The 27,622-nt window shown below is 55.1% G+C and overlaps 1 protein-coding gene across 4 annotated transcripts in view; it reads left to right on the top strand.

Moving 5' to 3' along the window:
* Positions 1-27,622, top strand: part of DPP6 (dipeptidyl peptidase like 6) — an 850,942-nt gene that overhangs the window by 779,433 nt on the left and 43,887 nt on the right. For all 4 annotated transcript variants that reach the window (XM_004766000.3, XM_045086322.1, XM_045086321.1 and 1 more), the window contains exons 12-16: positions 1,329-1,367; positions 6,225-6,332; positions 8,188-8,279; positions 9,005-9,052; positions 10,699-10,817. In XM_004766000.3, coding sequence (XP_004766057.1) covers positions 1,329-1,367; positions 6,225-6,332; positions 8,188-8,279; positions 9,005-9,052; positions 10,699-10,817 — 406 coding nt within the window. The remainder of the gene's footprint in view (positions 1-1,328; positions 1,368-6,224; positions 6,333-8,187; positions 8,280-9,004; positions 9,053-10,698; positions 10,818-27,622) is intronic.

Raw genomic sequence — 27,622 nt, 5'->3', positions numbered from 1 at the left:
TGAGGCCCCGGGACCCAGGCAGGGCCAGCACTACAGCCCGGCTTCCCCCTTGGGTGGGCTCTGTCCTGCACCCGCCCGGAGCAGGTGCCCCCCTGCGTGGGTCAGCACCCAGGTGGGCCAGCATCTGCCTCTAAGGGCACGGGTGAGGCCAGCAGTGTCCCTCGGGGCCTCGGCCTGACTGAATGTGATCTCAGAGAAGGCAAACAAATGTAGGGAAGACAAAGTGGAAAAGACATACAGAAGCAGAGAGAAAGCGTGGAAATCCGAACGGAGGCCTGGCCACCGGGCGGCTCAAAGGAACGGCCCCTCCACTGCTCCGGCCTGCAGCGGGCATGCCCTCCGCCCCATGGGCTCAGATCCCTGCACTCCAGAGCGAGCCCTAGAGGCTGACCTCCTAGTATTAGGTTTTAAAAAAAAATCCATTAAACTCCATTAATCAACGCAGGCATGTCTTTCAGAAGCTCCGTTTAAGACCATACATTTCCATCTCCCAACTGGGGAGAAAAACACCTGCAGAGCCACTTTGCTTTGCTGTGTTTGGGGGGCGGGGAGCACAGCTCTTTCCACAGCAAGCTCAGTGTCAGGGTGAGCTCAGCGATCTGATGGCCCCCAGTGGGTCAGGGATGTGCCTCGTTTCTTGGTGCGATGGAGATCAGACCCCAGGTTGTACCGTGGGTCCCGGAAGGACAGAGGCGCGGCCGGGGGCTGGGGATTGCTGGTTCTGCACCTTCGTCTCACCTGTGCCCCGACCTGTGCATGTCAGCCACGCGACCCCTTCCTGCCGCTGGTCCACAGACAGGACCCCCCACCCCCACGCCCGGCAGCTGGAGGTCAGAGCAGCACGGGGAGCAGCCCCCGTTGCCCAGCCGTCACGCTGGTGTTTTGTTTTGTTTGTGTCTCCCGTTGTACCTCTCTCCTCACACTCCCCGGAGATTTACGTCTCGGTCCCTGTGCTGTCCTGGGCTGCCGGGACTGTCATTCAGAGCTGTAACCTGGACGTGTGAGAAGTGTCCATGCACGTGCACATGCACACCCTGCACCCATGCGGCACCCGAGACCCGGGGCCCCAGGGGTAGGGGTGCACCGTCTTCCAGGGGGCTCCTGCCCGCCATGAGGACATGGTCCTCGCTGCCGGGGCAAGTGACGTTTTCCTTGTTCATGGACACTGGTGTGGGGCTGGGACGCTGCCTCCGGGACGGGCCGAGGCCTTGTCTGTGTTTGCACAACCACCATCGAGGGGACTCGAACTGTTCGCAACCAGCTGGCCACAGGCACAAAACATGCAAAAACAAGACAGCCTTCCTCTGATGCTCCTTGTTCCATTTCAGAAACACGAGGATGAAAGCGAAGCCTGGCTCCACAGACAGGTAAGTGCTCCCGTCGAAGCTCCCACGATGTCTGCGCCGGCCACCGGATCCGCCACCACCGTGCTGGCCTCCGGGGTTTTCACCACCAAACGGCTCCTCCCGTTCAACCCCCCACGGAGCCGTGGAGCTTCGAGCCCCGGTGGGAGGCGTGGGCTGCTCGGCCCATCTCACCCCTGCTCCCCATGGCCTTGAGCGTGACCGGAGAACCCCAGGGCCACGGAAGATGGCCTTGAGCTCTCTGGGTGAGATCTCAGGGCTCAGTCAGAGGGACGGCCTTTTGGAGGCCGTGAGGAGGCCGGAGGAGTGGCCGCAGTCTGCTCTGCCCCAGCAGAGGAAAGGAGACATTTCTCCGCTTTTCTCTCTGCGTGTTCTCAGGGGTCCCGGGTGAGGCGGGCCGCGCAGTGGTGTGGCCTGAGCCTTCCTGGGGACCTGGCCGAGAGCCCCCCCGGGTTTCCCCTCCTGACGTGGGTCAGAAACGCCCGTTAGACAAGCTCTGGGGGCCTGGGATTCCAGGAGGTCAGAGAGGCCAACGGGGTCAGCCTCTGCCCCAGCAAAAACGGTCCAACTGCCCCAAAATAGCGAAGCCCTAGCACCGGTGTTTTCTGTCGCTTTGTCTCACCCGCAACCCGTCAAAGAACAGGCGAGAGTGTTTTAGACGCTTCCTTGCTTCCTGTCCAGCCTCCTGGCAGGAACACGGCCTGAGAACTGGTGGGAGAAGTCACACTGGGCTGGAGGGTCAGGGACCGCGGTGGAGCGGGCGCCGGCGTCCTTCCTCACGGACCTGATGAGCCGGGGTCAGGGACCCGCTGCCGACACCTCCGCTGTGTGGAATGGACGGTCTGCCCCCACCTCCCGTCACTAATTCCGGGAGGGCAGCCTCACCGGGGGACCCGACTGCTTTCCAGGACTCCTCCTTGCCAGGCTTCCCCAGAAGAGCACGAGCCCGAGTGCCCACTTTCGTTTCCTGCACGGACGTCAGGCTGCCCAGCCCGAGCCGAGGCGATGCGGAGGGTGCGCGAGGGCTCCAGGGCCCTACAGCAGGAGCCGGAACGATGCTGGCGCCGTGCTGGGACGTTCCTGAAGGCCACGGCCCCACAGTGAGAGCACGGATACCACGTGTGCGTGCTGGTGGTCCGCTTGCATCAGACAAACCTCAGGGAGCTGGACGGGAAGAATCAGGAGAGAACGTGTTATCTCTCTGGTCGTCTGGTCGTCCCATACTGACGCCAGGTCCTTTTCCTGAGCCGCCGGCTAGCAAGTGCGAGAACGTCCTTCCTTATCAGCGCTCCGCTACGCCCGTTGTCTGGAGAGACCACAGCTGGTTAATCTGTCGGGGGGCATTCGGGCCGTCTCTCCTGTTTGGCCATCTGGAGCAAAGAAAGAATGTTCTGCGGGGGGACAGGAGCCGGACAAAAGGACCCCCACTGTGTGATTCCGTGAACACGAGACGTTGGAATAAATGAGTTCACGGAGCTGTTGCTGGCCACCGGCGTGGGGGCAGGGGACAGGGAGGAGCAGCTTCAAGGGCCTGGGCTTGTCTCTGGGGTGATGGGAATGTTCTGGAACCAGAGGGATGCTGGTTGCCCAACATCACGAACGTACTAGTTGCCACTTAACTATGTACTTTTATTAAAGTGTTTTGTTTTATTTTATGTGAATTTGACCCCAATACATTTCTTCAAATGAATCTGCTTGACCTGCCGCTCTCACAGACCTACCGGGCAGAGAACATGAGAGGCGCACACGAGTCCAACGCCAACGTGCGGCCCGCGGAGTCATCCTACGACATGTTCAGGAATGTGTTCAAGTGTTCGCAGTCCGCAGGGCTGGAGCAGGGAGAAGGGAGTGTGACCTGAGGGACAGCGCTGGGACCCCCAACCTCCTGGAGTCGGGGGCAGCTTCTGTGTCTGAGTAGGAGGAGTGAGGGGAGCTCCTGGCGGCGGCCCAGCGATGTGTTACCCTCTGGGAGGGGGAAGCTGCTGCCTGTGGCGGCTCCCCTGACCTCCCACCATCCTGGCTGGTCCTTGGGGTCCACAGTCTGCAGGGCTGAGCGGCTTGGCGGGCCTCTCCACCCGCTGCAGAGACACCGTCCACACTGGGGGTCTCTGTATTTATCAGCAGCACGTCTTGTCGCCTACCTGCGAACACGACCCACGCTCCGGACAGACAGCGCAGTGGGGACTTAGGAAACCAGACCTTCCCCAGCAAAATCAAGTCAGCACTAAAAAAGTAGCATAAAAAATTACAACTTTTAAAATGTGGCCTTGAAAGCATTCACTGAGCAAACCGCTAATGTGTTTAAAACAGCCGTTAGAGACTACATGATGCCGTTTTGAGTGGAAGCAAACACGTCCCATAAAGGAATCGCTTCCTCTAAGCTGGTGCTTCCCTGGGTCTGGTCCGGGGAGCATGGGGAGGCCCTGATTTCTACGGTACCACTCCCCCAGCATCAGTAACACAGAGCTCCTCCGGGGGCAGCCGGAAAACCCGGTTTCAACAGCGTCTCATGACATGCCTTTCAAAGAGATGATTCCTGGAGGATTTGATGGACCCTGCCTTTCACAAAATCATCTGCAGCAGTTCGACAACTTCAGGATTCCGTGAGGTCCTGGAGTGTAAGTTAGGAACACCTTCCCGGCTGGCGTCCGTGTGCTCGCTGCAGCTGACCTCTGCGTGCTCCCTCCACAGGCACAGACTCGACACCAGCTCAAGCAGGACACAGTGTCCTTGGAAAGAGCCAGAATCTGGGACGTCCCATCGACCTCTGGAAACCCAGTCTGCTCAGATCAACGGTCTTCTGATCCCTGGCTGCCAGGGAAGCAGGGGTGGGCTGGAGCAGACCCGAGCCCCCACACCCTCTCTTTTCCTCCCCTGTGCTTTCTGGGGCCAAAACATGGCCCCTGGGGGGCTCCCCTTGAGCCAACCAAGAGGAGGCGAGTGTGTTTGTGTCCCACGGTTGCAGGTCCACCCGGTTCTCTCTCTCCTAGGAATATTCCAAAAGAATAGGCAGCCTCCTCCCCAACACACACACACACACACACACACACACACACACACACACACACACTCCATCACCACCAGCCATGACTTGGCAACACTGTCCTGATGCAGATCCACGGGGATTTGGGGTAGAGCCCCAGAACCCATCCTCTGGTTGAAGAGTTGGTCCTGTGGGCCAACGTCCAACCGTCTTTCAGCTTTTACCAGAATTTTGGTTTTGTGATTTCAGGATCCAGGCTGGGAGGTTGGGCAAGGTGAGTGTATCTGAACCGCTCTCTGGGAAGAACTGGCAGACACGATATGGAGAACTCACGAGGAGCCTGCGTCTGCACTGATGTGTTGGGAGGGGCATGGAAAGACGCAGGCTCCCTGCTGCCCAGAGAGACTAGAATGCTTCCCCCAAAGTCCAGGAGAGCCAGAAGCAGGGTTAACATCGGGATCCCCTTCTCAAAACCCCCTGGGCTTTCTCACCAAGAACACAGGTACAGCCCGAGAAACCGGGTCTCAGAGAGGCTCGGGCAGAGTGCGCACGCTCCTTCCCCAGTGCAACGTCGACATCAACAGGACGAGGGCCTTCTCGGCGTAATAGCAAAGCACCTGGCCAGGCCTAATTACTACCTTTATTTGGAGAATTTTCCTCTGCCAAAAGGGCAAACATTTCCCCCAGAAAACCGAGGCAATATTGCAGGATCCGTCCGCCGCTGGCAAATAGAAGCACGTTTAAAAAGCCGGAGTTGCTGCTCGCTTTCCCATTCCATCTGCTTAAATACCACGCTGCCTGCTCTAAATAGGAAAACAAATATTTGCAGATTGAAGGTTTCGTTTTATTGCAAATATTCATGAAGATTAAATGTCACGTTAATCACGTGTTCATTTATTTCTCTGGGGCGTCGCATCTGCGCACACGCGTCCCCTCACCCCGGGAGGCCCACACGGCGCCAGCTGGGGCGTCTTTCCTGTGTGCTCAGCCCGCAGGAGCGTGAAGCGCTTTGCGCCCGAAAACACGCCTCGGAGCCAACTCGCTGCCGTTCACGGGGGGAGACTCCCAGGCCGGAGCCCTGGAGAGGCCTGGCAGCCGCGGGACCAAAATGCCTCTTCTCCCATCGAGGCGGCGGACAGACCCCGGGGCTGCCCAGTGTCGTGGGGGGGGGGGGGAGGGCGCAGAGATGGGGGCAGCACGCCGTCGGCCTCGGCTTCAATCCCAGCCCGCGCCTCCGTCCCCCGGGAGGGCAGCGGATCCCGGCGCACGTGGGTCCGTCCGGCCCGCGCGCGAGTCAGAGGTCCCTGGGAGAACGGCTCCTGCCCCCGCGTCTCAGAACGCGGGGAACGCGTCCTCGTGTGCTGTTTCTCGCCCTGGTCACTTCTCCCTTGCTGGGCCCTTCAGTGCGAGGTGGGTTTTATGAAATAAAAGAACAACAGACAGGACCGGACGTGTAGAATTCGTGTGAGGGACAATCAGACGTGGGAGTGTTCAGAGCCACGTTCTCCGTGGCGGGTGATACATGCCGGCCCCCGCCGCCCCTGCCGTGCCCCGCGCCGGGCTAACGCTGAGCCTCCCGCGCCGCCGGCAGGCTCTGTCCCGTGAACCAGCGCACACAAGCCCACCGTGGGGCTGTGCTCTCGCGACGGGCCGTCCTCCTGTCCGTCTCTGCTGATTCCTGAGTCTCCCTCCTGGAAGGGAGAAGGTCTGACTCCCGATTCCCCAGGACGGGAGAGGCCCCACCCAGCGCTGGTTCTTCCCACCGGACCCCTCATCAGAAATCACAGAGAAAAGGGATCTCAAGATGTTTGTTGCCGTGGTAAACCTCCTCAAAACGAAGCCTTTTGATGGACCGCAGCCTTTGCTTTCGTCCCCAGAACGAAGAGCCCGTGTTCTCCAAGGACGGCCGAAAGTTCTTCTTTGTGCGGGCCGTCCCGCAGGGGGGACAGGGAAAGTTCGATCACGTCACCGTGTCATCGTCCCAGGTAAGCCCGGCAGGTCCCGGGACTGCGCCGCGCCGTGGCCGCCCCTCGCGGCGGCTGCTCTGTGCCCCGTCACCAGCAAGGGCCCCGGAGCAAGCCCCAGGGTCGGGACGTGGAAGGCTCCGGAGTGGGGCCGAACGGGGCTCATGAAGTCCAGGGGTCCTGCTCGGGCAGCGACTCACGTTGACCCTTCCTGTTGTGGCTTAGGCCCCTTCTGACGGGTCACAGCAGACAGTGGGACCCAAGAACCCAGGTCTATGACCTTGAATGACAGTCTAGTGTCTTCCTCCCCGTCTGCTGGGCTGTCCCCTTACCCTCTGTCCCAGGCTCGCGGGTCTAGCGCCTTCAGGGCACAGCGTCCCGGAAATGCCACACGCAGTCACCACTGCCCTGGGGGGCTGCCCCCTGCCACTCTGCTGCCGTCTGGGGGCTCGGGGCTCCGGTGCAGCACATCGTGGAGCGGGGAACCTCAGAGACTGGCGGGTCTAGAACCAGCAGCGGAGGGGGGTGCCCACGGGGGGTGCCCACCTGCGGCCCCGAGGTCCTGGGGAGCGCTGCGCTTCGGAAGGCGGTGGGGAGCGGGCATGGCGCTTCCGGGACCGCGACCCTCACCTCCGAGCGTGGATCCCATTTCTGAAGCAGCGTCAGTCCCCGCGGTGCAGGCGAGGCGAATACCGAAAGCCTCCGTCGACAGTAGGCAGAGGGCCCGTGTCACAGGCAGAGCCGAGAGACGGTTTCGGAAGAACAGGGCGAGGACGCCCCACGTGTGGGGGCCGCCTGGAGCAGGCGCGGGGAGCGGCCGTGACCGCGGGGTCCCAGTTTCCGTCCGCGGGGGCCGAGCGGACTCTCTGGCTCCCGTCCCTGGTCGCGCACTGTGGCCTGCTCCTACAGCCCCGCGTCCTGTCTGCTCAGTTGGGGTCACGCTAGCCAAGTGTCTGTCTCTCAGGCGGCCTCGGCTCTGAATTCCTGCACGTGATCGGCATTTCCTAAGTGCCCAGTAAACATTCCTGCAGGAACTGGGGGGTCCCCTACCCTCCAGGGGGCACCCCACCCCCCGGAGCCCCTCAGGCCCCACAGCCATCCGGACCTCCTGCCCCCCCACAGGCTCTCCCTGCTCCCGCGACCCCCACGGGCCCCACCTGACTTAATCAGCGGCCGATTCCCGCTGCCTCCCCCAGCACCCGCCACCCAGCAGGCAGCGCCTGGGCCTCACACCGGCCCCTCCACACCCACTCCAGACCCCAGCCTTCCTGCTGAGAGGGTCGTGTGTCCCTCCCCTGCGGTTTCTTGTCGTAATTGTTCTGCTCGGGGAGGGAGCGAGAGTGCAACGCTCAGCGCAACAGTTTCAAATCATCCTCATAAACAAGGGCAGAGAACGGCGACGACGTGGAAGCGGACCCTCCCACCTCCCCCTGCCCCCTCCCTGCCCTCCCCCTCCATTTCTCCCCCCCTTCCTCCCCTGACTCCCACCGTCCCGACTCCCTTTCGTCTGCCCCCCACGCCCTCCCCCTCCCCCTGCGGTCGGTAGCCATGACGCAGGTCACGAGAGTCCCACGCTGCGCAGAACAGCTTCAGCAGGCTGGGCAGCATTCCTGGCTCTCGTGGGACACGGGTGTCGCGGGGGGAGGCATGGCCGTCGGGGTCGCAGGCGACACTTTCCCCGGACGCAGACTGCCGGCGCCTGTGTTGCTGCGTGCAGAGGACGGGAGAGGGCTGGGGCCCGGGGGTGGTCAGCTGAGGCTTCATGGACAGGCTCGATCAGGGCAGAGGGGCCGACGGCACCTGCTCGCCGTGCGGGGTTAGGAATGAAGCGTGGGTCGGGCTGGCCAGCTCCCCCACATCCTGTCCGGTACTCCAGCCCAACAGTAGCAATGACAACATACAGTCCATCACCTCCGGAGACTGGGACGTGACCAAGATCCTGTCCTACGACGAGAAGCGGAATAAGATGTGAGTACGGCCGGCCTCCAGCCCCGGGCCCTTCCATTCAGTGGCACAGGACTCCCTAGGTCCATTGTCTCAAGGGCCCCACGTCCAACATTGCAAGACCCTGAGCTGAGGAAGCCGAGGGGCCAGACCCGCCGTTTGCGAGTTCTAGGCAGTGCACAGAGTGCCCCGTGAGCACCCTCTCGTCCTGCACCGCGGCTCCACAGGCTCCGTTTACAGCCTCCTGCCCCATCCAAAAACAAGTCAGCCGAGACAAAGTGAGGTCAGGTCACTGAGCCCAGCGATTCAGTTATTCCTATGGTGACAGGGGGCTGGGGCTCTGTTCCGATGGCGGAGGCCGGGCCGGGGTGCGGCTGGCGGCTGCCCCCTGATCCTGGGACCACGTCCAGGCTCCCGCCCGAGCTCCCAGGGCAGGTGAGGACCACACCTCCACGTCCCTGCCCCAGGCTTTACGAGGTTACCTGGCTGGGGCCTGGCCCTCCAGGAGCCTCACAGTCTTGCAGAGAAATTTCTGCATCTGAGTGCAGGGACCCGCTGACCCCAGCATAGCCCTGCCCACCCCCCCCGGCTCTCCCCACCTGCATGCCACAGGGCTGGGCCTGAGCGGGACAGTAGGTCCTGTCCCCACGCACCCCCAGAACTCCCAGGGAAGCGCGTGCCGCCGGCGCCTGGCGGCTGGAAGGCTGGCCCACCCCCAGGGCACCCTCTTCACCTGCTGGTCTTTGCAGCTACTTCCTGAGCACGGAGGACCTGCCCCGGAGGAGGCAGCTCTACAGGTACGTGGGCACTGCCCTGGGGGGTTCTTGGTTTGGCTGGTGTGCCCTGCGCTGCAGGGGAGAGGGGAGGGGAGGTGCGGGGCAAACCTACCCCAGGGCGTCCCTGCAGCATCCCGAGAGCACAAGCAGGAACTACGGGTACCAGCGTCCGCCGTGGCGGGAGCTTTTGTTTTCTTTTTCTGCTTTTGCTGAACAAGTTCCCCCGACTCACTTCCTCGTGTTGAAAACCAAGTGTCTCTCCTTCTCACCATCGTTTGAGTCTGATTTGGAGGGTTCGGTCTCCCTGGGCTTGATCGGAGGCAGGTCTGGTGGGGTGTGTGCTGGAGGCCGGCTCTGCCGTCTCGGCGCCCCACCCGTTGTGACCGGCAGCTCCGTAACCTCAGAGAAGGGGAGGGTGGGGGGTGACGTCGGAATCCTGGAAAGGAGGCCTTCCTAGGGCGGGTCCCTCTTCAGTGTGACCCAGTGACTGCTCTGGCTGGAGCAGGTGGTGGACTCTGAGACGGGATCGCCAGAGGCGGAAATGGGGCACCTTGTACGTCCTCGGTGTTTCGCCGACTAGGACGTGACCGCTGGTGGTGGCCCTCACACACCAGCTGCTCTGTGCGCACCTGAGGGCCCGCGAGGGTGACTCGGTCTGGATGGAGCCGACGCCTGGCTCCTCTCCCCGTGGTGGGGACCCTGGAGAAGCCCATCGGGGACCAGTGTGTCCCCTCCTGCCCACCAGGGCATATGCTGGCGGTGAAAGGCAGGCTCGGCCGAGTCCTTTTGGAAGGAAGAAAACTCTGGCAAAGCCGTGGGGTCCCAGGCTTCTCTGTGCAGCCGGGCATGTCTGTCCAGATAACGTAGCTCAGTTCGTCCCCCCGGGGTCGGAAGGTGATCAAGGTGCACCGCGTGCCTTTCCCTCTACCTTACACAGAGGCCGGAAGGTCATCTTCTGTCCAGCATGAGGGATCGTCCTGCTGTAGACAGGTTTCCGGTGGGGCCCGGGGTCAGAGTGGACCCCTCCCCTGCAGAATGCTCGCAGGAACTTCCCCTCAGGCGTGTGCCAGGCTCCGCCTGTATCTTTAGGTTGGAAACACATTTCAGGCCTTCCTGATGTGACATTGTGCTAGACGAGCGTGGTCACGGGGTCCTGCTGCCCCGGCCCCACCGAGTGAGGAGCACCAGCTTTCGGTGCCACCCTGCAGGAAAACCCACTGGGGTGCAGCCCAAGTTCAGTCCAGCCCATGTCTCTGGGTCCTAATGCGCCCTACGCCAGCACCGGGCGCTCGGATACGGTCCTGAGGTGCGGAAAGCCAGTTCCTCTTCTCTGGAGGGCAGGGTACAAGGTACTAGATAGTGCATGAGCACTGCACCCCCTCACGCTGGGGGCACATGGGCCTGATAAAGGCGCAGGTGACCGAGCGCTCCCCCAGGGAGAGAGTGCGTCCCCCGGGAGCGGAAATGCTGTGAGCTCCTCGGAGTTGGGGGCCGTCCCCAGGAAGGGGGACACAGATCCGAGCGTTGGGGCGATCTCAGGAGATGAACGCCAGGGGCCCAGCGCTCAGGCACGGCACCAGGGACTCGAGCGCGTGGGGGGCTCCGGGGCCACCGGGGATCTGCACCTTGTCCGCGGGGCTCACGGCCCACTGTCTCTGCCCCTCCAGCGCCAGCACGGTGGGCACCTTCAACAGGCAGTGCCTGTCCTGCGACCTGGTGGAGAACTGCACATACTTCAGCGCGTCCTTCAGCCACAGCGCCGACTTCTTCCTGCTCAAGTGCGAAGGTGAGCGGGGCGGCCGGCCGGTGCCCAGATGTGCGGGGGCGGGGGGCCGCAAGTCCCAGAATGGGGGCAGGGTATGTCACGGGTCATGGGTATGGGGGACCGCCAGCAGGTGAGTGTGGGTCGATGGTGGGAGTGAGTCCCAGAACAGGACAGGTCCTGCCCAGTGGCTGGTATGGGGGACCGCCGGCAGGTCACCGCACCACCTCTCCGTGGGTCTTACACCTTCCCTCACGGTTTACAGCCCATCCGAGGGTTTGCACGCCGTTAATCCCAGAGTTCAGCATGGTCTGCAAACGGTCCTGGGAGTGGGCGAGTGAGTGCCTCCCACCTTGATGGACGTAGGCCGCGTCTAAAGGAAATAAAGGAATTTCACACATCAATTTCTCGTGCATATTTAAGGATGGGCGTGATAGAAACAGTCTCCGACAGGAAAAAACAAACTATTCTCCGGTGATGTAATTCATGGATAATTTATCCCAGAGCGTTCCCGATCACACAGTCCGCACACACAGAACAGTAGCCACGTCCCACAGTGGGCAAACCAGCATTTTGCATCTTGTTCTCGTATCCTAGAAGAACAAGGTAGGAACCCACGCAAAGGTAAGCGCCAGTACACACGGTCATTACAAATCATGTCTCCAAGAAGAGCCCCCGAGGTCACCTCCGAGGCGAGACGCTGCGGCAGGGGGACGGACGCAGCCAGGAGCAGCTCTGTCTCGCGAGCCATGGTGGAGAACAGGAATTTTTGCTGGACTCGGTCTCTGTTAGCCTCTGCCAGCTGCTGGCCAGGGCACGACCTCACCCTCTTTTCATGACTCCCGAAGTCTGAAGAGGCCTCACGACAGAACGCCGCCGCCCTGGGCCACCCCAGGCTCACCCCAGACACTCTCCCCAGATAACAGGGTTGGGGCTGGGGGCCTCTGAAGTACAACTTCAGCCCCCCCTTGACCCCTCCAAGGTTATTACCGAACCCCGCTCTCCCGTGCGTGCTGGGGACCAGCCAGCCAGGGGCTGAGACCTCGGGAGCCAAAGCAGGAAAGAACCCGAGAGTCCGATGCTTCGACTGTCCACGGGGAGTTGCATGCGCGGAGCTGAGGCAGAGCCTGACCGAAGCCGCGGCGGCAGACGGCCAGGACCGGGGCTCCAGGAGGAGGAAGTGAACTGTGAAGCCCGCGGCGTCCTGACAAAACCCAGAAGGGCCGGATGGAAGGGAACGCGACGCAGAACGTCCCAGACGAGGATCCGGCATCTAGACTCCATTTAAGTATTTAGCGCGTCGCCGTATCTCAGCATCCGCGTGAACGAGCCCTCTGGTCTAAAGCATTTCTCTGTAAATATTCTTTTCGTATTAACCTGTTTCTGGCTCGAGTCACTCAAAGGTCCAAATTAACTTTGGCCTCTGAAACCTAATCAAAACCTCATTTTTAAAAGCGGGTTTTCTAGAAAGACTTGTGTGGTGCAGCCTAGAAAGGCCCCGGGTGCAGTGAGGGGAGACTTGGCCACCATGAAACTAATCTGGGTCCTGCCCCTGGTGTCCCCCACCCATGTTGCCAGTGACCGCCGCGGGGTAAAGTTTCACATGATTGTGCTGTCGGAGTCCAATTGCTTGGGGTCGCGTTGGGGACGACAAAGCAAGGAAAGGCTCCCGTGAAGTGACTCTTCAGATGAAGGTGCGAGTGAGATTCAGACTGGAGGGAAGGCGGGGTGGAGCACCAGAGGAGCCCGGGGAGCCCTGAGAGCGCATGGAGGGTCCCCACGGCCGGGGAGCCCCCGCCGGTCCAGCGGAGGTTTGTCCAATGCAACAACCAACACGAAGTCTCAGCAGTTCCCCTCCCCCCGCGTTTCCCCGCAGCGATGAGCGCGGACCCGCCCGTCCAGCCCGCGGCAGCGTTTGTTAACTTCTTCCCCCGAGTGTTTCTCCCACACCCCGATGCTACTCTGGAGACCCCATAAGCCTCTGAGCCAACTAATGTCCCCACCCCTGGCCCTGCGGGCTTCCCTCGCCCCCCGCAGCGCTGGGCCGACCAACGTGGCCTCGAAGATGCAGCCAGAGTGGCCCCAGCAACAAAGAAGCCCCCCCACCTGGGCTGAGGGAAACCGTGAGGACATTAGGGGGGTCTGTGGGAAGTGGGGGCAGGGAGCTCTGGGGACGCCTCACGTTCAGGGGCTCAGCCGTCGCTCAGGGAGCGTGACCCGCTCCGTCTGGACCACGGACAGGGCTGTGGCCCGAGGATTTAGAACCAGGACAGGGCGGACACCAACAGCCAGAACAGGTGCCCAGTCACAGCCGCGGGCCGTCCGCACCCTCATTGTCACACGTCCCCTAGGTCCCCTCGTCTGGTGCTGGTTTCTCCACTTCCTTAGCATTCGGTCTGTGCTTCCTCGAGGTCTGTCGTTTCTGTACTTCTGTGTGAGTTTTTTAAGACTTGACAGATGGAGAGAGCGCGTCCACGCAAGTGGATGGGGGAGGGGGAAGCAGGCGCCCCGCGGAGCAGGGAGCCCGACGCGGGGCTCCGTCTTCTGCAAGATCATGACCTGAGCTGAAGGCAGACGCTTCACTGACGGAGCTCCCCGGGCACCTCTGTGATTCTTAAATTCTTAATTTTAATTATGTAAACATTTTTAAAGGCATATGTTATTTTTATACTTTGGCACACGATAGGTTAAAATAGCACAGGTGAGCAAAGACACTTACCTCCACTCCCGACCGAGCAAGGCCCCCCCCACCCGTGCCAGCGTCTCTGTCGACAAGACGTGGGTTTCAGACGGTCCCCGAGAGCTTGCGTGAGGAACACCTGTAAGCGGGAAGCGGTAGGACCCGGTGGAAATGTGCCACGTGTTTAATGTACAGATGTTTAGATTGTTCTCCAGATCTCGGGGGTCCGGCGGAACATCCAGAATCTGGCGTTATGATGTAACACTTTATAGCGATTTTCCGGGAAATATCCTTAAGTTCCAGTTTGCTGGTTTTCTCACTGACCCAGTACGATGGCGGTGATAGAAGAGCCTCACCCGTGTTCAGCTCTACGATTTGAAAAGCACACTCCTCATTTTTGGTGTTTATGTCTCCATTTCTGATTCCTTGTGATTTCTCCTCTTACAAAGAGATGTTAGAGCTCCCTACACTGAACGTACTGCCCCCCCTTCTGTGCTTTGTCTTTGGAGGCTCAGTGAGGGCTTGTCCCTTCCCCAGAGCTTTCCCCAGGCAAGGGTAGGTTCTGATCGGCCCCTTGGAGGAGCTGGCCCAGGCGGCGTGGGCACGGCTGTGGGTTCACCGTCAGACCACTGCGCGCGACGGGATCTGGCGCTGATTCCTCAGCGGCCCCGGGGCACTAGCTCAGAAGCCTGGCTGCATGCCCACAGAGCTGGGACATCACCTTCAAGCCTTGGGCACCTCCTGTGTTCTCTTAAAGGAAAAAAGTAGTCACCATCTGTATACGTTTTCTGGGGCTGCCATAGCCCATTACCACAAGCTCAGTGGGCTTAGAGCAACAGAAATGTGTTCTCGCAGTTCTGGGGGCCAGAGTGAGAAAGCAACTTGTCCGCAGGCTTGGCCTTCCTGGAGGCTCCGTGCCCCTCTCCAGCTTCTCGTGCTGCCAGAAATCGGTGGTGATCCTGATTGTAGATGCACCCGCCCCGATCGCTGCCTCCAGAGGCACTTCCTCCTGTGTCTCTCAGCCCGCTTCTGTCTCCTTGTAGGGACACCGACCGGGGGTGAGGACCCACCCATCCCGTCAACATCATCTTAACTCGGTTACATGGACAAAGGTCCTATTTCCAGACAAGGGCACACTCACAAGTACTGAGATTAGGACTGCACAGATCTTTTGGGGGGACACAGCTAACCCACACCTCCCTTGTGTGACCCAAATCACCTTCTTCTGTAAGAAAGAGAGGAGAGAAGCTCTGTCACTGTTTTTCTCAGGGACACAAATTTAAGGGCAGCCCCATAAGACCTGGTGACGGAGAAAGGGCGGCACCGCTTTCTGGAAGGAAGACGAAGGGCCGCTGAGGAAAGAAGTGGGGTCTAAACCAGGCTTCCAGAAGACAACGCTGGCGTGTTAGCAGGAGTGTGCATTTTCTCCAGAAAGTCTTCTCCCATGTTAGAAAGGGAAATGAACACTCACGCCACACAGAGCTTTGAAAAGTAGTTGGAGTTTCCTCCTCCCCAGCTGAAGTCAACCGTGAGAGCCACGGAGCCGCTGACTCAAAGAGCACCATTTACAAAATCTGAGTTTTACAATCGTGGCCTGTGTTTAGAGAATCGGATTTTTCTCTTCAAACTGAATCCCGAGAGCATGATTCATTTTCCTTCGAGTTTGCCCTACGGACGCAGTCAGCCCTATTTCTAAGAAATGCCTGAACGCCACCAGGAGAACACGACCTGTGCATGAAGCATTGTACGCTATTTCATTCCAGTTTCCTGTTTCAAAATTAATAAATCAACTTCTTTTTCTTGGAACCCAACATGGTATTCTTGCTTTTCTTCCTGTTCTGAGTGGAGCGTGGAGCAACCTGTGTTAGGAATCCTGCGGCGGTTCTGGCCCTCACCTCTCTTCAGTGTTAAGTTGTGATTTAGCAGCAACTTGCCAGTGGTTAAGATACTAGGCCATAGACTCAGCAACTTAATTTATCAAGAGAAACTTCTGCATCTGGAAGTCAAATTGAAATAAAATACAATGACATAAGCTTAAAATACAGTGAAGGGCTCTATCTGATTTTCTTCTTACTGTTAAGTGCTTGGGGCTGTTGCTACCATGGAGAGAGAGAAGTCACAGAAGTGGACAGCAAGGAAGGATGAAATCAGACGGAGCTGGCTAGAAGCTGGGTCCCTCCACTTCTAGTTTTGTACTTGGGCACGTTGGCTCGCCCAGCGGACCCCTTGTTTCCTCATCCTGGAAGCTAGGGTGGCGACAGCACCTGTCTCACAGGTTGTTGTCAGAACAGAGGGAGATCACACACACACAGTGCTTACCATGGCGTCTTCAACAGCAAATGTGTAGTTAGTAAGTGACAGCTAATGTTGCAATCACTGTTGCCGTTGTCACCATCACCATCACAGGTGAGAGTGTCTTACCTGACCACCAGCCCCTGCCTCGGCATCTGGAAGGTGGGGCTAATGCTACGGAGGCTTCACCTCTGTCAAATTAACAAAGCAAATCCTTCACTGGGTGTTTCCAAATGTGAGTGGCTGTCTGATACCTCATCAGGTGGAGCCTGAAGCTCTGGGTCTGCCCTTACACTAGCAGGGTAGAACGTTCCAGAAGTGACTGTGGTTGACAGAGCCACAGAACCTTGCATCACCCCTCTGTTAGGCACAGAGTGTTAGAGCCTGGTGGCTTCCGGAGCACGTAAGCCGTGGGAGCCCTCCACAGCCAGTTCTCGGCAGAACTTATGAAGGAACCAGAGGTTCTTACTTTCTCCAGTACTGGCTAATTTCTCTGTGTGTGCCATTTCCTCTCTCTGCCTTTACTCCCTCAGCTGCCCAGTGCTCACAGCCACCCTGGCCACATCTGGACCTCAGGGAATATAACAGGAGAATTGCTCACTGATGTGCTATGTTACGTTCTCCCTGAGTTGTAGTCAGAGCAAAGCCATGTGTGGCAGGGACGAGAAATAGGTGTTGACCCAACTCCACATCACTGCAAGTCACTGGCTACAGTGCTGTAGGTAAGAAGCAAGCTTCGGCCAAGTCCAGCTCAGCGAGGAGGAATGTCGTGAGCAGTTGATTGGTCATGTGTGCCACATGCAGCAGTGAGGGAAGGAGGGGGTGCCCACGTGCCACGTATCTCTTCCTGGAAGGAATGGAAATGTCTACTGATCTTGACACTGATACAGAAATTATCCTGGCGAAAGTTTGTTGCCCAGTGCTTCTCGCTGAATGATAGCTATCGGCCATGCATGAGGAGAAGACAGCTCCAGATCCCTCCAGTGTGGCCCAGAGCTAATGCTGGTTCACACCCAGTCCTTCAGTGCACACCAAAGCAGGTGCACGCTCTCACACTCTGGCCTGATGTAGGCATCAAATATTCTCTTCCACTGACGTTAATTCAAATAATTATAAGTAATAGTGTCAGAGCTGGAAAAATAATAAATCATCTGCATCCTTATGGACAAAACTGTATTATTAGCTTCAAACATATAGGGTGATTTCAATCCCCTATGACAAGATTTTGAAAGAGAAAAGCACATGGTTTGCTTCCGCAAGCTACCTAATCCTCTAGACATCTCTTACACCGGGTTTCTAAGGCACTGACCTTGGCTGCCCTTTCTAATTTTGAGTCTGTCCACGTGAATGTGGGGAGTCAGGCTGCAGGCTCCTTGGAGCATCGCTGCTCTGTCTCTGAGGAAGAACAGCTGTTCAGTGTCGCAGACACTTGGAGCTACGCCCTCTGAGGCTGTGGGTACCAAGAACAAGGAGAGGGATTCTTAGGGCAGGTTAAATCATTAGTATAATTTACATGAATTCCTTGGAAGATGTTAAACTCAACAGTAAATGCTGTCAGACTCCAAGCAGAACCCTCAAAAGGAGCCCTGTTGCTCCTCCTCAGTAACAGCCAAACAAGTATTTCCCTTGGGGGAGAAACTTCTCACTTTCCCACCGGACCCCTTCATCACCAGCAAGTTTCTGAGCTGGGCCAGTACCAGGGGACAGGGCACTTCAGACAAAATAAAGTCTTTCCTGAAAACGTGCTCCTTGAAATGTCCATTCAGTGCAATTGTAACAGCTCCATGACCTGCATAGTCCTTCCATGCTCACTGCCCCGACTCCAGCGAGTCGAGAGCCTGCACCCGTCAAGTTCCCTTCACGCTCTCTCTCTCCAGCCAGCCACTTCGCTCTGGACCACCACATCACATTTCCTAAAGTGTATTTTTCTTCAGAATGGCTTCCAGAGCACATACATCTCTCTCCTTTCTACAGTAAGTGGTGAAAGACACAGAAAATGAAAAAAATAAATGGCACCACTGGTTCATCAAGAAGGGGGATGCCAGCAGACAAAACACTGAAGAATTTATGGAAAGTAAAAAGAGATAGATCACGTCGAGAGTGAAAGCTAAAGCCTAGGATTCATAGCACAATTCATGAAGGACATGATTACCCAATAAGTAAGTAAGTAAATAAATAAATAAATGAAATCAACAAAACTAAAAGACAACCTGCAGAATGGGAGATGTTTGCAAATGACATATGCAATAAAGGGCCAGTATCTAAAATATGTAAAGAACTGCTCTAACACCTAAAAAACAAGCAGTTAAAAATGGACAGAAGACATGAATAGACATTTTTCAAAAGAAGACATCCAGGTGGCCAACAGACATGTGACAGAATGTTCAACATCACTCATCCTCAGGGAAATACAAACAAAACTACAATGAGACATCCCTTCACACCTGTCAGGACGGCTCAAATCAAAGACACAGGAAACAACAAGTGTTGGTGAGGATGAGGAGGAAAAGGAACACTCATGCTCTGTTGGTGGAAACGCAGACTGATGCAGCCACTATGAAAACCAGTATGGAAGTTCTTCGAAAAGTTAAAAATAGAATTACCATATGATCCAGTAATTCCACTTCTTGGTACTTACCCAGAGCATTCAAAAACACTAATTGGAAAGGATCCATGCACTCCTGTGTTTACTGCAGCATTATCTACAATAGCCAAATTATAGACGCAGTCCAAGGGTCCGTGGACAGAGGTATGGGTAAAGAGCTTACGGTGGGTACATACGGTGGAGTACTAAAGAGTGAAAAAGAATGAAATCCTGCCATTTGCCACAACACGGATGGATCTAGAGAGTACTAGGAAATAAGTGAATCAGAGAAAGACAAATGATGTATGATTTCACATATATGTGGAATTTAAGAAACAAAACAAATGAACAGAGACAAATAAAAGAGACAGAATGAAAATAAAGGCAAAGCAAGAAACTGACCCACAGAGAACACACCGATGGTCATGGGGGGTGGGGAGGGGGGCGTGGGGGAAACAGGTGGAGGGAACGATGAGTGACTCGTCTTGATGAGCAGTGAACACTGTAGGGAACGGTGGAACCACCACGTCATGCACATGAAGCTCATGCAACACTGCGTGTTAACTGCTCCAGAATTACAATTAAAAGCTAAATTAAAAGGGTAAACTGACTCAACAGAATGTTTGCCCTCCCCTAAATCGTTTTAGTTTAAAAGAAAAACTGAACAGAGGAATCAATCATTATACACCCTGGTTTTCCAAGGAAGCACAGATGATGCCTCACAGAGACCTGTGGAGGCCTGATAATCATTTTCAGAGCCTTTCCTTCATTCTCAAAAGCGTCCTTGCTCGGGCAACATTATGAACAGAATCCCACCAGACAGTAATCTGGACATGCAGCAGCGTCGCCCAGAAGACCACAACTTGTCAGAGACAAACACTCAAAGAAATCTTGAGAGCTATGGATAACAGTTCCGAGAAATGCATCTGCCGTGTGGAGGTTCTTGGAGAGACTGGAATGAATAAAAGGGGGGAAATAAGCCACGATACACTAGAAAAAAATCCCGCCAAGCTCTGAATCATTGGAGAGGAGAGAAGTATTGGACGTCTTACAAGAATGTGAGGAAGGAGCTGACGTTAATTCCTTTGAGGGAAGCTTGATAATTCAAAGGTTCGAAATTACATAAGGTTACAGGGAGAAGCACTATGGAGGGTTTTTTCTTTTCTTTTGTCTTTCCTTTTCTCCTTTTCTTTTAAATACTTAGGGTAGTGTCAGACTTCTCAGCTGCAAAGCAACAGCTGGGAAACAGTGGAAGGACTTCTGTAGGAGACTGCTGATGGAAAATGATTTGTTACTTTTGTCCTGTCCCTGCTGAGCTCTTGTTCAACAAATGGGCAGGAAAGGGAACTTGGGGGAAAGTGGGTGCACAGCCAAGGACGCCCTCCACAGAGCAAAGAGGCAGTACACGTTGCGGGAGAAGGGAATGTTTGCAGACCACACACCTGACCAGGTGTTCATGTCCAAAATGAGTGTGGGCTGGGAGCCACGCCCCCACCCCTAGTAGGGCTGGAGAGCTCCGAGGGAGCAGATGTCCCCCGCCCCATCGGTAGGTCCCCAGAGCACACACTGGACGTTCTACCCTGTTTCCTGAATTTCTCTCCTTTATTTTAATCTTTATTTTTACATTGTTCTGCTTTTCCCACCTAATCCTTTTAAGCTAGTTTTATTTTATCTCTGCGTTTATATCTTCTCTGCCTTAAATCCCGTTTGCCCCAGACCCAGGGCAGAAAAAGCACCGTCTGTGAGAAGGGGACAGCTCACCAAGTGACTGGTAAACGGAACCCCACCCTCCTCGGCCAGCTCCAGAGGCAGGCTATGGTCGGGTCTGAGCGCCTCTGACTTGGCCCTGCCCACCCGTTGTCAAGTGCAACGTTACAGGAACTTCGATAGACAAAACAGATCAAAACGAAGTCTTATTGGCATTATAATATGTTATTAGTTTGGAAGAATAGCGCGGGCTTTCCAGGTCAATCCAGGAGCATGGTGAGACCACTTTGGAGAGCGGTGAATTTGGAAATGATAAATTCGAGAATGCTGGTCATTCTTGCCCCCACCAGCTCCCATGTCCCGAAATTCTAGCTGCGTCCCAGAGAGCCGCCGCCCCTGAGGCTCTCTCCTCTTGGAAGGCCACTGCTGGAATAGATGCCTGGGGTGCTCCTAAACCCGTAAAACTACCTGCCTGCCTCTCCTCAGCCTGTCAGATGCCTACAACCCCCCGTGTCCGAGCCCATGAACTTTCTCGGACCCCTCACTTTCTCCTTCCTCTGAGAGCCTCTGTGGCCTCCGCTAGGCTGTTGTGTCTTACACCTTCCCTCCTGGGCACTAAGCTCCCCAAAGTCAGGACCTGTCTCGTTGGCGTCTACGCAGCCACGCTATCGTAGACTGGATGGCCGTGGAGTTGGTACAGGTGCGCTCCCTGAGCCCAGCCCCCACGAGGACGCCCCCGTGTGTGCAGGAGGCGTGGGGGCGGGTGCAGGCCCTCCTGGGCTGGAGCCCATGGAAGGGCCCGTCCTCCCCTCCCTCCTAGCTCACCTCTGCCTGCATCTCCTTCACTTGTACCAACCCCCTTGGCACTGTCTGTTCCCTTACCCTGCCTCAGTTTCCCCTTAGCACATCTCCTAAAGGAATGAACAAAAGCCACACCGAAGTGCTACACTTAGAGGCCAACACAAACTGAGTTCGAAGTCAGAATCATACTCTAGAACTTCCCAGAAAAGAACTCATGTGTCCTTTTTAAAAGTTACGAAAGCTACCCGTCATGATGTGGAAAGCCAAGATATTCTTTATTACTTCCTGCCATCGCTCATGAAGGTACACCCGCAGGATATGAAAGTGCAAGCACTGATTTCCTTGTTTAGGCAGAAATGTCGGAAACAATGAAAGAGGACCCTAAGCAGGAAAAATGTGCAGATTTTAAATTCTATCTGTAACACGCAGCAGATGGGTCTGAACGAATTTTCCAAGTGGATAGAGACTTTGTTGGGCAGACTTGACATGCTTCTTCAGAGGAAGCCCTGGGACCCGTGAGGGGGTTTCAGGGAGTTGGGTCGGCACAGAACACGAGGAAAAGCCACGAAGGGTGGTAAGCTCTGTTCTAAGGTTCTAGCTGTGTGTGCCCTCCATGTCCACACCATGACAGCGGAAGGTCCTTCCAGGAGTTCTTCAGGCGGAAACTAGGTGGCCAGTGATGGAGATGTCCTAGGAGGCTCCCTTTGGGCTCTTGGGGACTCTGTGACCTCCTGTTCTCGCCATCATAAGCGTGCAGGATTGTTATTTCCCCAGACTGACACAGCAGAGAAGCTGTAAGGAACATGCCAGCACCCACGCAAACTGGGCACCTTCTCCAGACATTGGGTATCTCCGGCCACATGCGACGGTGCTTATCTTAACACAGAAGAACTTCACACACTGAGCGATCCCAAGTACACCGTGAATCCCAGCTCATCTCTGAAGTCAAAATTCAGTATGGGGTCAGTTTTATGGAGTTGTCCTTTGTGGAAACGTGGTGATTGTCAGCTAATGGGATGTGACATCTTCGAGACTCATTAGCAGCCAGCGAGTCCCCGGAGGTCACGCCGTGGCCGTCCGGGGTAAGCTGGGTTTTGTTGCCGCTGCCTCCCATGCCTTGGACAGGATGTGACTTCAGCTCTCTGATCGTGTCAGGGTGTCATTTCATGGTCTGGACTGTTTTTAAAAGAAGATACTCAGACAAAGTCCATTTTATTTTTCCACTTCGTGGCTGTTTGCAAAAAGTTTGTTTTCTAGATGGAGATACGAAGGCCTTTGCTCCGGACCAAAAGAATCCTTACCTTAAGCCACCCTGCCGGCCTGTTTTGACCCCCAGCAAAATAGCCGTCACTGTCTCCCGCCCAGGTTCCCATAGCAGGTGAGGTTTGGGGTTTAAACCAGGGAACATGACTTGCCTAGCAGAGATGAGTTACGAGTATTCGATTGGAAATATGTACCTGGCCCTCAACAGAAGTTTCCATCCTAGATAACACCTCAAAAGAATCAATTCCAAGCTTAATTATTGATGCTGAGGGAGAAGAAAAGGAGTATTGGAGAAGAGACGCTTGTCCAGCCCCGAGCTCCTGCTTCTCCCCTTCCTCACTGCTGGAGAACACTAGCAGTGTTCTAAGCAGATGCTTAGGGGCGCAGGGACAGAGAGTCCGTGAGTCAATCCCACGCTGCAGATTATAATGGGGAGTGAGGGCCCTTTAGGGCGCTGGAGAGAACACCCCCGGACTGAGAAGAACAGCTCCTCCTCAGCGCCAATCAGTCGCCGCCATTCAGAAGCTGATTTCTGGATCTTACAGTATTTCAACAGAACTTCAAAACCCATATTTTTATACAAAAATCGAATTTCCAAATGTTGGAAACAAACTACGATTTGAAACACGTTCCTTTTGGCTGAGCAGAGCATGAGCAGGCCAGAGCTGAACCACAGGTGACCGGTCCGCGACGTCTGCTGGAAGCAGCACACCAGATTGCCAAGGGGAGTTTCTTACCAGTTCTTGGCCCCAGTTAGGAGCTCCCTCTTGGTTATCACTGAATAACAAAGCTTAAATAGCCGGGAGGAGCCGTAAGAGAAGTGGGCGTGTTTCTGTCTCAAGGATCCAACCCTGGACACTCATGAGTCCAGGAGACTTTCTAAAACTGATCTGTCAGAATATTTCAAAGGTGCTGGTACTTACTCCATACTGTCCAGCATGGTTGAATAAGGCAGTTTTCATATTAATAAATTCTTCTCGTTACACCATACCATAAACTGTCTTCAAAACTGTAAGGCCGTTTACCACGCATCCTGTTGGCTGTAAATTCATCATTCTTGACTGCTTCAAGGAGCTCTTTGGCACCGTCGGTGTCCGCCGTCATTGACTTGAACCATCGGTCCACGGAGGAAGAATGTTCTCACAAAACGTAGTGCAGTGATTGTGAATCCCACTTTCCTTGCTCTGTTGTTGAGGAATCCAAGGCACAGAGCTGTTGGTGACTCAGGCAAACCACCCAGCCAGTCGGTAGTAGCAGCGGCACCAGACCCCACGCCATGTGGCCGCCATGTTGGTGCTTCTGTGAACACTTCTTCCCCCGTGGGTCCCACTGAACGTGACGGCTGGCTGTCGAAAGTTTTGTGTGCTTGGCACCTGGTACCCAGTGAAAGAACAAGAGGCAAACCTGGAAGATTTGCTAAGGAAAAAGGTGACAAACAAAGCTCAAAAGTCACATTTTTATTCTCGTAAGTTCTGTCCGTGTTGTGCACACCAGAGCCGTAGCTTCAAACATGGGATGGCTCACGTTTGTGTGAGCATCTAGAGGATGTGGTTTGAGCCACTTGTCCTACTACCACGAGGGGGTTTGCAGGCTAGTAAGGAGCCAAGGAGAGACCAACAGTTAGGAGTCGAGCCCATACCCAGCACGTAAATAAATGCACACTCAGTCTAAGAACTACAAATCATCGTGTAACTCGTGGGTGACGCCGACCCCCTATGTAACACACTCAGGACAGTGGGAAGTTCAGTACATCAAATGTAGAACAACTGTGGTCTTCTTCAACACAAAATAGACAAAATGGCAGCAGAAGACGGAGCAGGGGCAGAGAGAATTGAAAAATGAATTTGAAAAAGCAGAAGTTCTTACAAAGCTCTTTTCAGGAATTGTGGTGCCGAGTAAGTCAGCAACTTTTTTCTCTCCAAGGAGACAAAGTAGGATCATCCGGTTTTCTTTCCTTCCTTCCTTCTTTCTTTCTTTTTTTTTTTTTTTTTGGATCATCCAGTTTTCTTAAAATAGTCACATTCAAAGAAAAATGAGCAGAGACACCCGGCTAAATGTTACATCTGCTTTCACTTCCATTCATTTTTTCCCCAGGAGAGGGTATTAGATCTTGTTACACAGCCATTGGCTGAAGATACAGCACTCGAAACACATTTTTAAAAGCCGCCTATTTTATCCTCTGTGGCTGTCAGTCCATACGGGGACATGAAGGTAGTGAAGCCATAGGCAGAGCAACACCCGTCCTGCCTGGCGTCCTTCTCCGCAGACTCATTAAAATGTCCGGGAGAAGCCCCGTCCCCCCCCGCCTCGTTGCCCTAAGACAGGTTCTGGCGTTCACCTCCCTCCTCCACCCAGTTCAATTATTGAGCAGCTGCTGTATACCTCTAGGTGTTAAGGAATCAAAGAATTGAACAGAGGTCCTGCCTGGAGGGCCTCGTGTTGAGGGAGGAATGTCATTTCGTGCGATCGGTGCTGTTACTGAGCCGTGTGCAGGGGTGGGAGAACCAGGGAAACCTTCTCTGTGCTGGGAATCGTGCTGGGAATCGTGCTGGGTGTGAATAAGCATCGTTCTTGACCTCAGGGAAGTCACAGATGCATGATGACACGCTGCCTAACAAAAACTCATAGATTCAGGCCCTAGAGGTTGCTCTAAGGGTCCCGGAGTTCACCGGCTCCCTTCTCACGAGCAGAACCGCTACCCACTCTTACACATGAGACTGTTAACACACTTTAGACATCTTGCCCAAAGCACATAGTTAGGGGCACGGGCAGGGCTAGGACCGGTATTTCCTCCACACCTAAATTCTCCAGGAGCCCGTGGGGATCACTCTTGTGATCTCCTGTGCACAGGGACAAGCGACCATTTTAGCCGATGGCTGCCCTCCCAGTGGTCCTCCCGCGGACGCATATGCTGAGCCCTGGTGAGGCTCGGACACAAGAGGGCGCTGCAGCCCTGCATCTTCGTACCTGCCTTCCCAGGCCCGGGCAGGGTCGGAGCAGAGCGGGCATTTGCCAGTGCCTGCCGCCCCCTCCAGGGCAGGGAATCTGTCCCCCAGCCAGAGGGGCCACAGAGACGGAGCGGTCCAAGCTGAGAGTCTCTCTGATGCTTCCCGTCTGCGAGATACTGACCGCAGGCCAGGATGGGCCAGGATGGGCAAGGCAGAGGCGCCGGCGAGTAGCCCGGAGTCTAGGGACCTTAACCACATCGTGAAACCCATCAGGCGACCAGCACGGGAAGGGAGCTGACAAGAGCCACGGCTGGGATGGGCTGCGTCACCGCGTCATGGGTGTGAACGGGCCCCCATGCTCCAGGAGCCCACCGTCAAGGAGACGGACGTCACCAGCTAGAGAACCACAAGGGGCAGAATGTAGCAAATTATTAGGGAAAGACTCTAAAAGCTGTAGGTGGCCAAGAAAGAGCGAGTTTGGAAACTGGTAAAAATGGGCAGGGAGAATGGCAGGTGGTCCTTCACCAAGGAGGAAGCTACAGCAGTGACTTCCTTGTGTCTTGTCTATAAAACTGAGATAATTAGAGTACCTGCCTGGTAGAGTGGTCATTACCTTAAGTTATTTATTATTCATAAAGTACTCCTAGCAGGACCTAGTAGCAGTAGAGGTGACGATGTTACTGTTCTTCAGCACAGGTGATGTTATTGGTGATGGTGATGGTGATTACAGTGTTATTGGTGACTGTGATGATGGTGGTGATGGTGACGTCACTATGGTGATGAGGACATTGTTGTTGATGATGGTGCTGTCGATGAGAATGGTCCTGTTACTCATTGCTAATGATGTTATTGTTGATAATGATGACAGAGCTATTGATTATGATGATGACAGTGTGTTGATGACGGTGTTGATGATGATGATGGTGTTGATGATGGTGATGATGATGATATTACTGTTGTCATTGTTGTTGCCCTAGCTCTGACTCACACCTAAGAGGGGGGGCCTTCAACTATTGTCACCTTTTCCCTATAGTGGGAAGTACTGTCACCTCTTATTTCTGATGACTGGTGATGTGAATTTACATAGAGGTCAGTTACTAATAGCTATTGTTTCTATTTTGTGCAAAAATCGGGCCAAAATGACCAAACTTTATCATGGAATGTATCTTTAGGCAAAGGACTTTTGTTTACTTTCTGAGCATACAAAGAAGCTGGTAGTGGCCTTCATGGTTAGCTGAAGTGGATATTGAAGATCTGGGCCAGGATCTGGACCTTTCTAGATAGTGTGGAAGGTGTCCACATCTTCATGCAGAGGACAAGAGGAACTCTGTCCTCAGAGCACTCAGCCCAGATAGACCAAATCGAAATGAAATGAAGAAACACACAAACAATGAATCTCACTTTGCCTGGGCAGACAGACCACCACATCCCCAGATCTTAAGCGTGACATCAAACCTCTCTCCCTTGAGTTCTGAGCTGCTACCAAGGGATGTTTACATTGCTAATAATTATTAATAACCGCTTCCATCCATTTCACGTTCACATTGGCCAAGAACTGCAAAGCAGGTCAACTTCATTTAGTCCTTACAAACAGCATAGCTGTCCACGTTTTATGTGTGAGGAGACTTTTACGTAGGTGAGCTCAGGGAAGATGAAGTTATGCTCTTACCTAAGAAGTAAAGTTTAATGCATTTATTGCCAAAATGATCATGATCTGTAGGCCTGGGAACAGAAGAGTCCTTTGAACTTCCACGTGACTCGGAGCCCTTGTCTATAATCCCCGCAGGTTTCTAATGGGAGTGAGCGCGGGATACTTCCACAGGCACAAGCGCTCAGAGGAAGTCTGTTCTGCTGGTGACCTGCGTCTGTGCTGTACCTCTTTGGCTTAGGGGTGTCTCACAGTTTAGCCAAGGACATGTATATGGGAAAGTATCTCTGGGGGAGGGGAAGAAGGGAACGTCTTACGCAAACAGGGTCCGTGTGTACCATATGTGACCACAGGGTAAGACCTACCTCTAGGTCCCTGCCATGGGTTGAATTGTGTCGCCCCCACCCCACTCCCCAAATAATATATTGAAGTCCTAACTCCCAGTGCTTCAGAATGTGACTTTATCTGGAAATAGGGTTGCTACATGTGTAATTAATGGAGATGATGTCATTCTGGAATGATGTGGGTCCTTAATCCAATAGCTGGTGTCTTGTAAGAAGAGGGAAAGGGACAGACACGCAGGACAGAGGTGCCATGTGACAACAGAGGCAGGTAGACCGAGATGCAAGACCAAGGGACAGGCTGGCCACCACCAGAGGTGAAAGGACCCTCCCAGGCAGGTTTCACAGGGGACCTGGCCGTGCTGACACCTGCCTGTCTCAGACTCCCAGCCTCCAGACCGTGAGGCAGCAAATTCTGTTGTCCCAAGCCTGCCAGATGTTGGAATTCCATTATGGCAGCCCTGGAAAACTGACACGGTCCTCAAGAGCAGCTCCTCCAAACCCTCCCTCAACCACTTAAAACCCCACTCCGACTTATGACTTTCAAGCAGTGGTTCTCCCAGAG

The sequence above is a fragment of the Mustela putorius genome, unplaced genomic scaffold (genome assembly GCF_011764305.1).
Source record: "Mustela putorius furo isolate JIRA1106 unplaced genomic scaffold, ASM1176430v1.1 tig00000929_pilon_pilon_pilon, whole genome shotgun sequence".
Lineage (NCBI taxonomy): Eukaryota > Metazoa > Chordata > Mammalia > Carnivora > Mustelidae > Mustela > Mustela putorius.
Note: the sequence above shows the minus strand (reverse complement) of the source record. Positions and strands in the feature narration are given on the sequence as shown.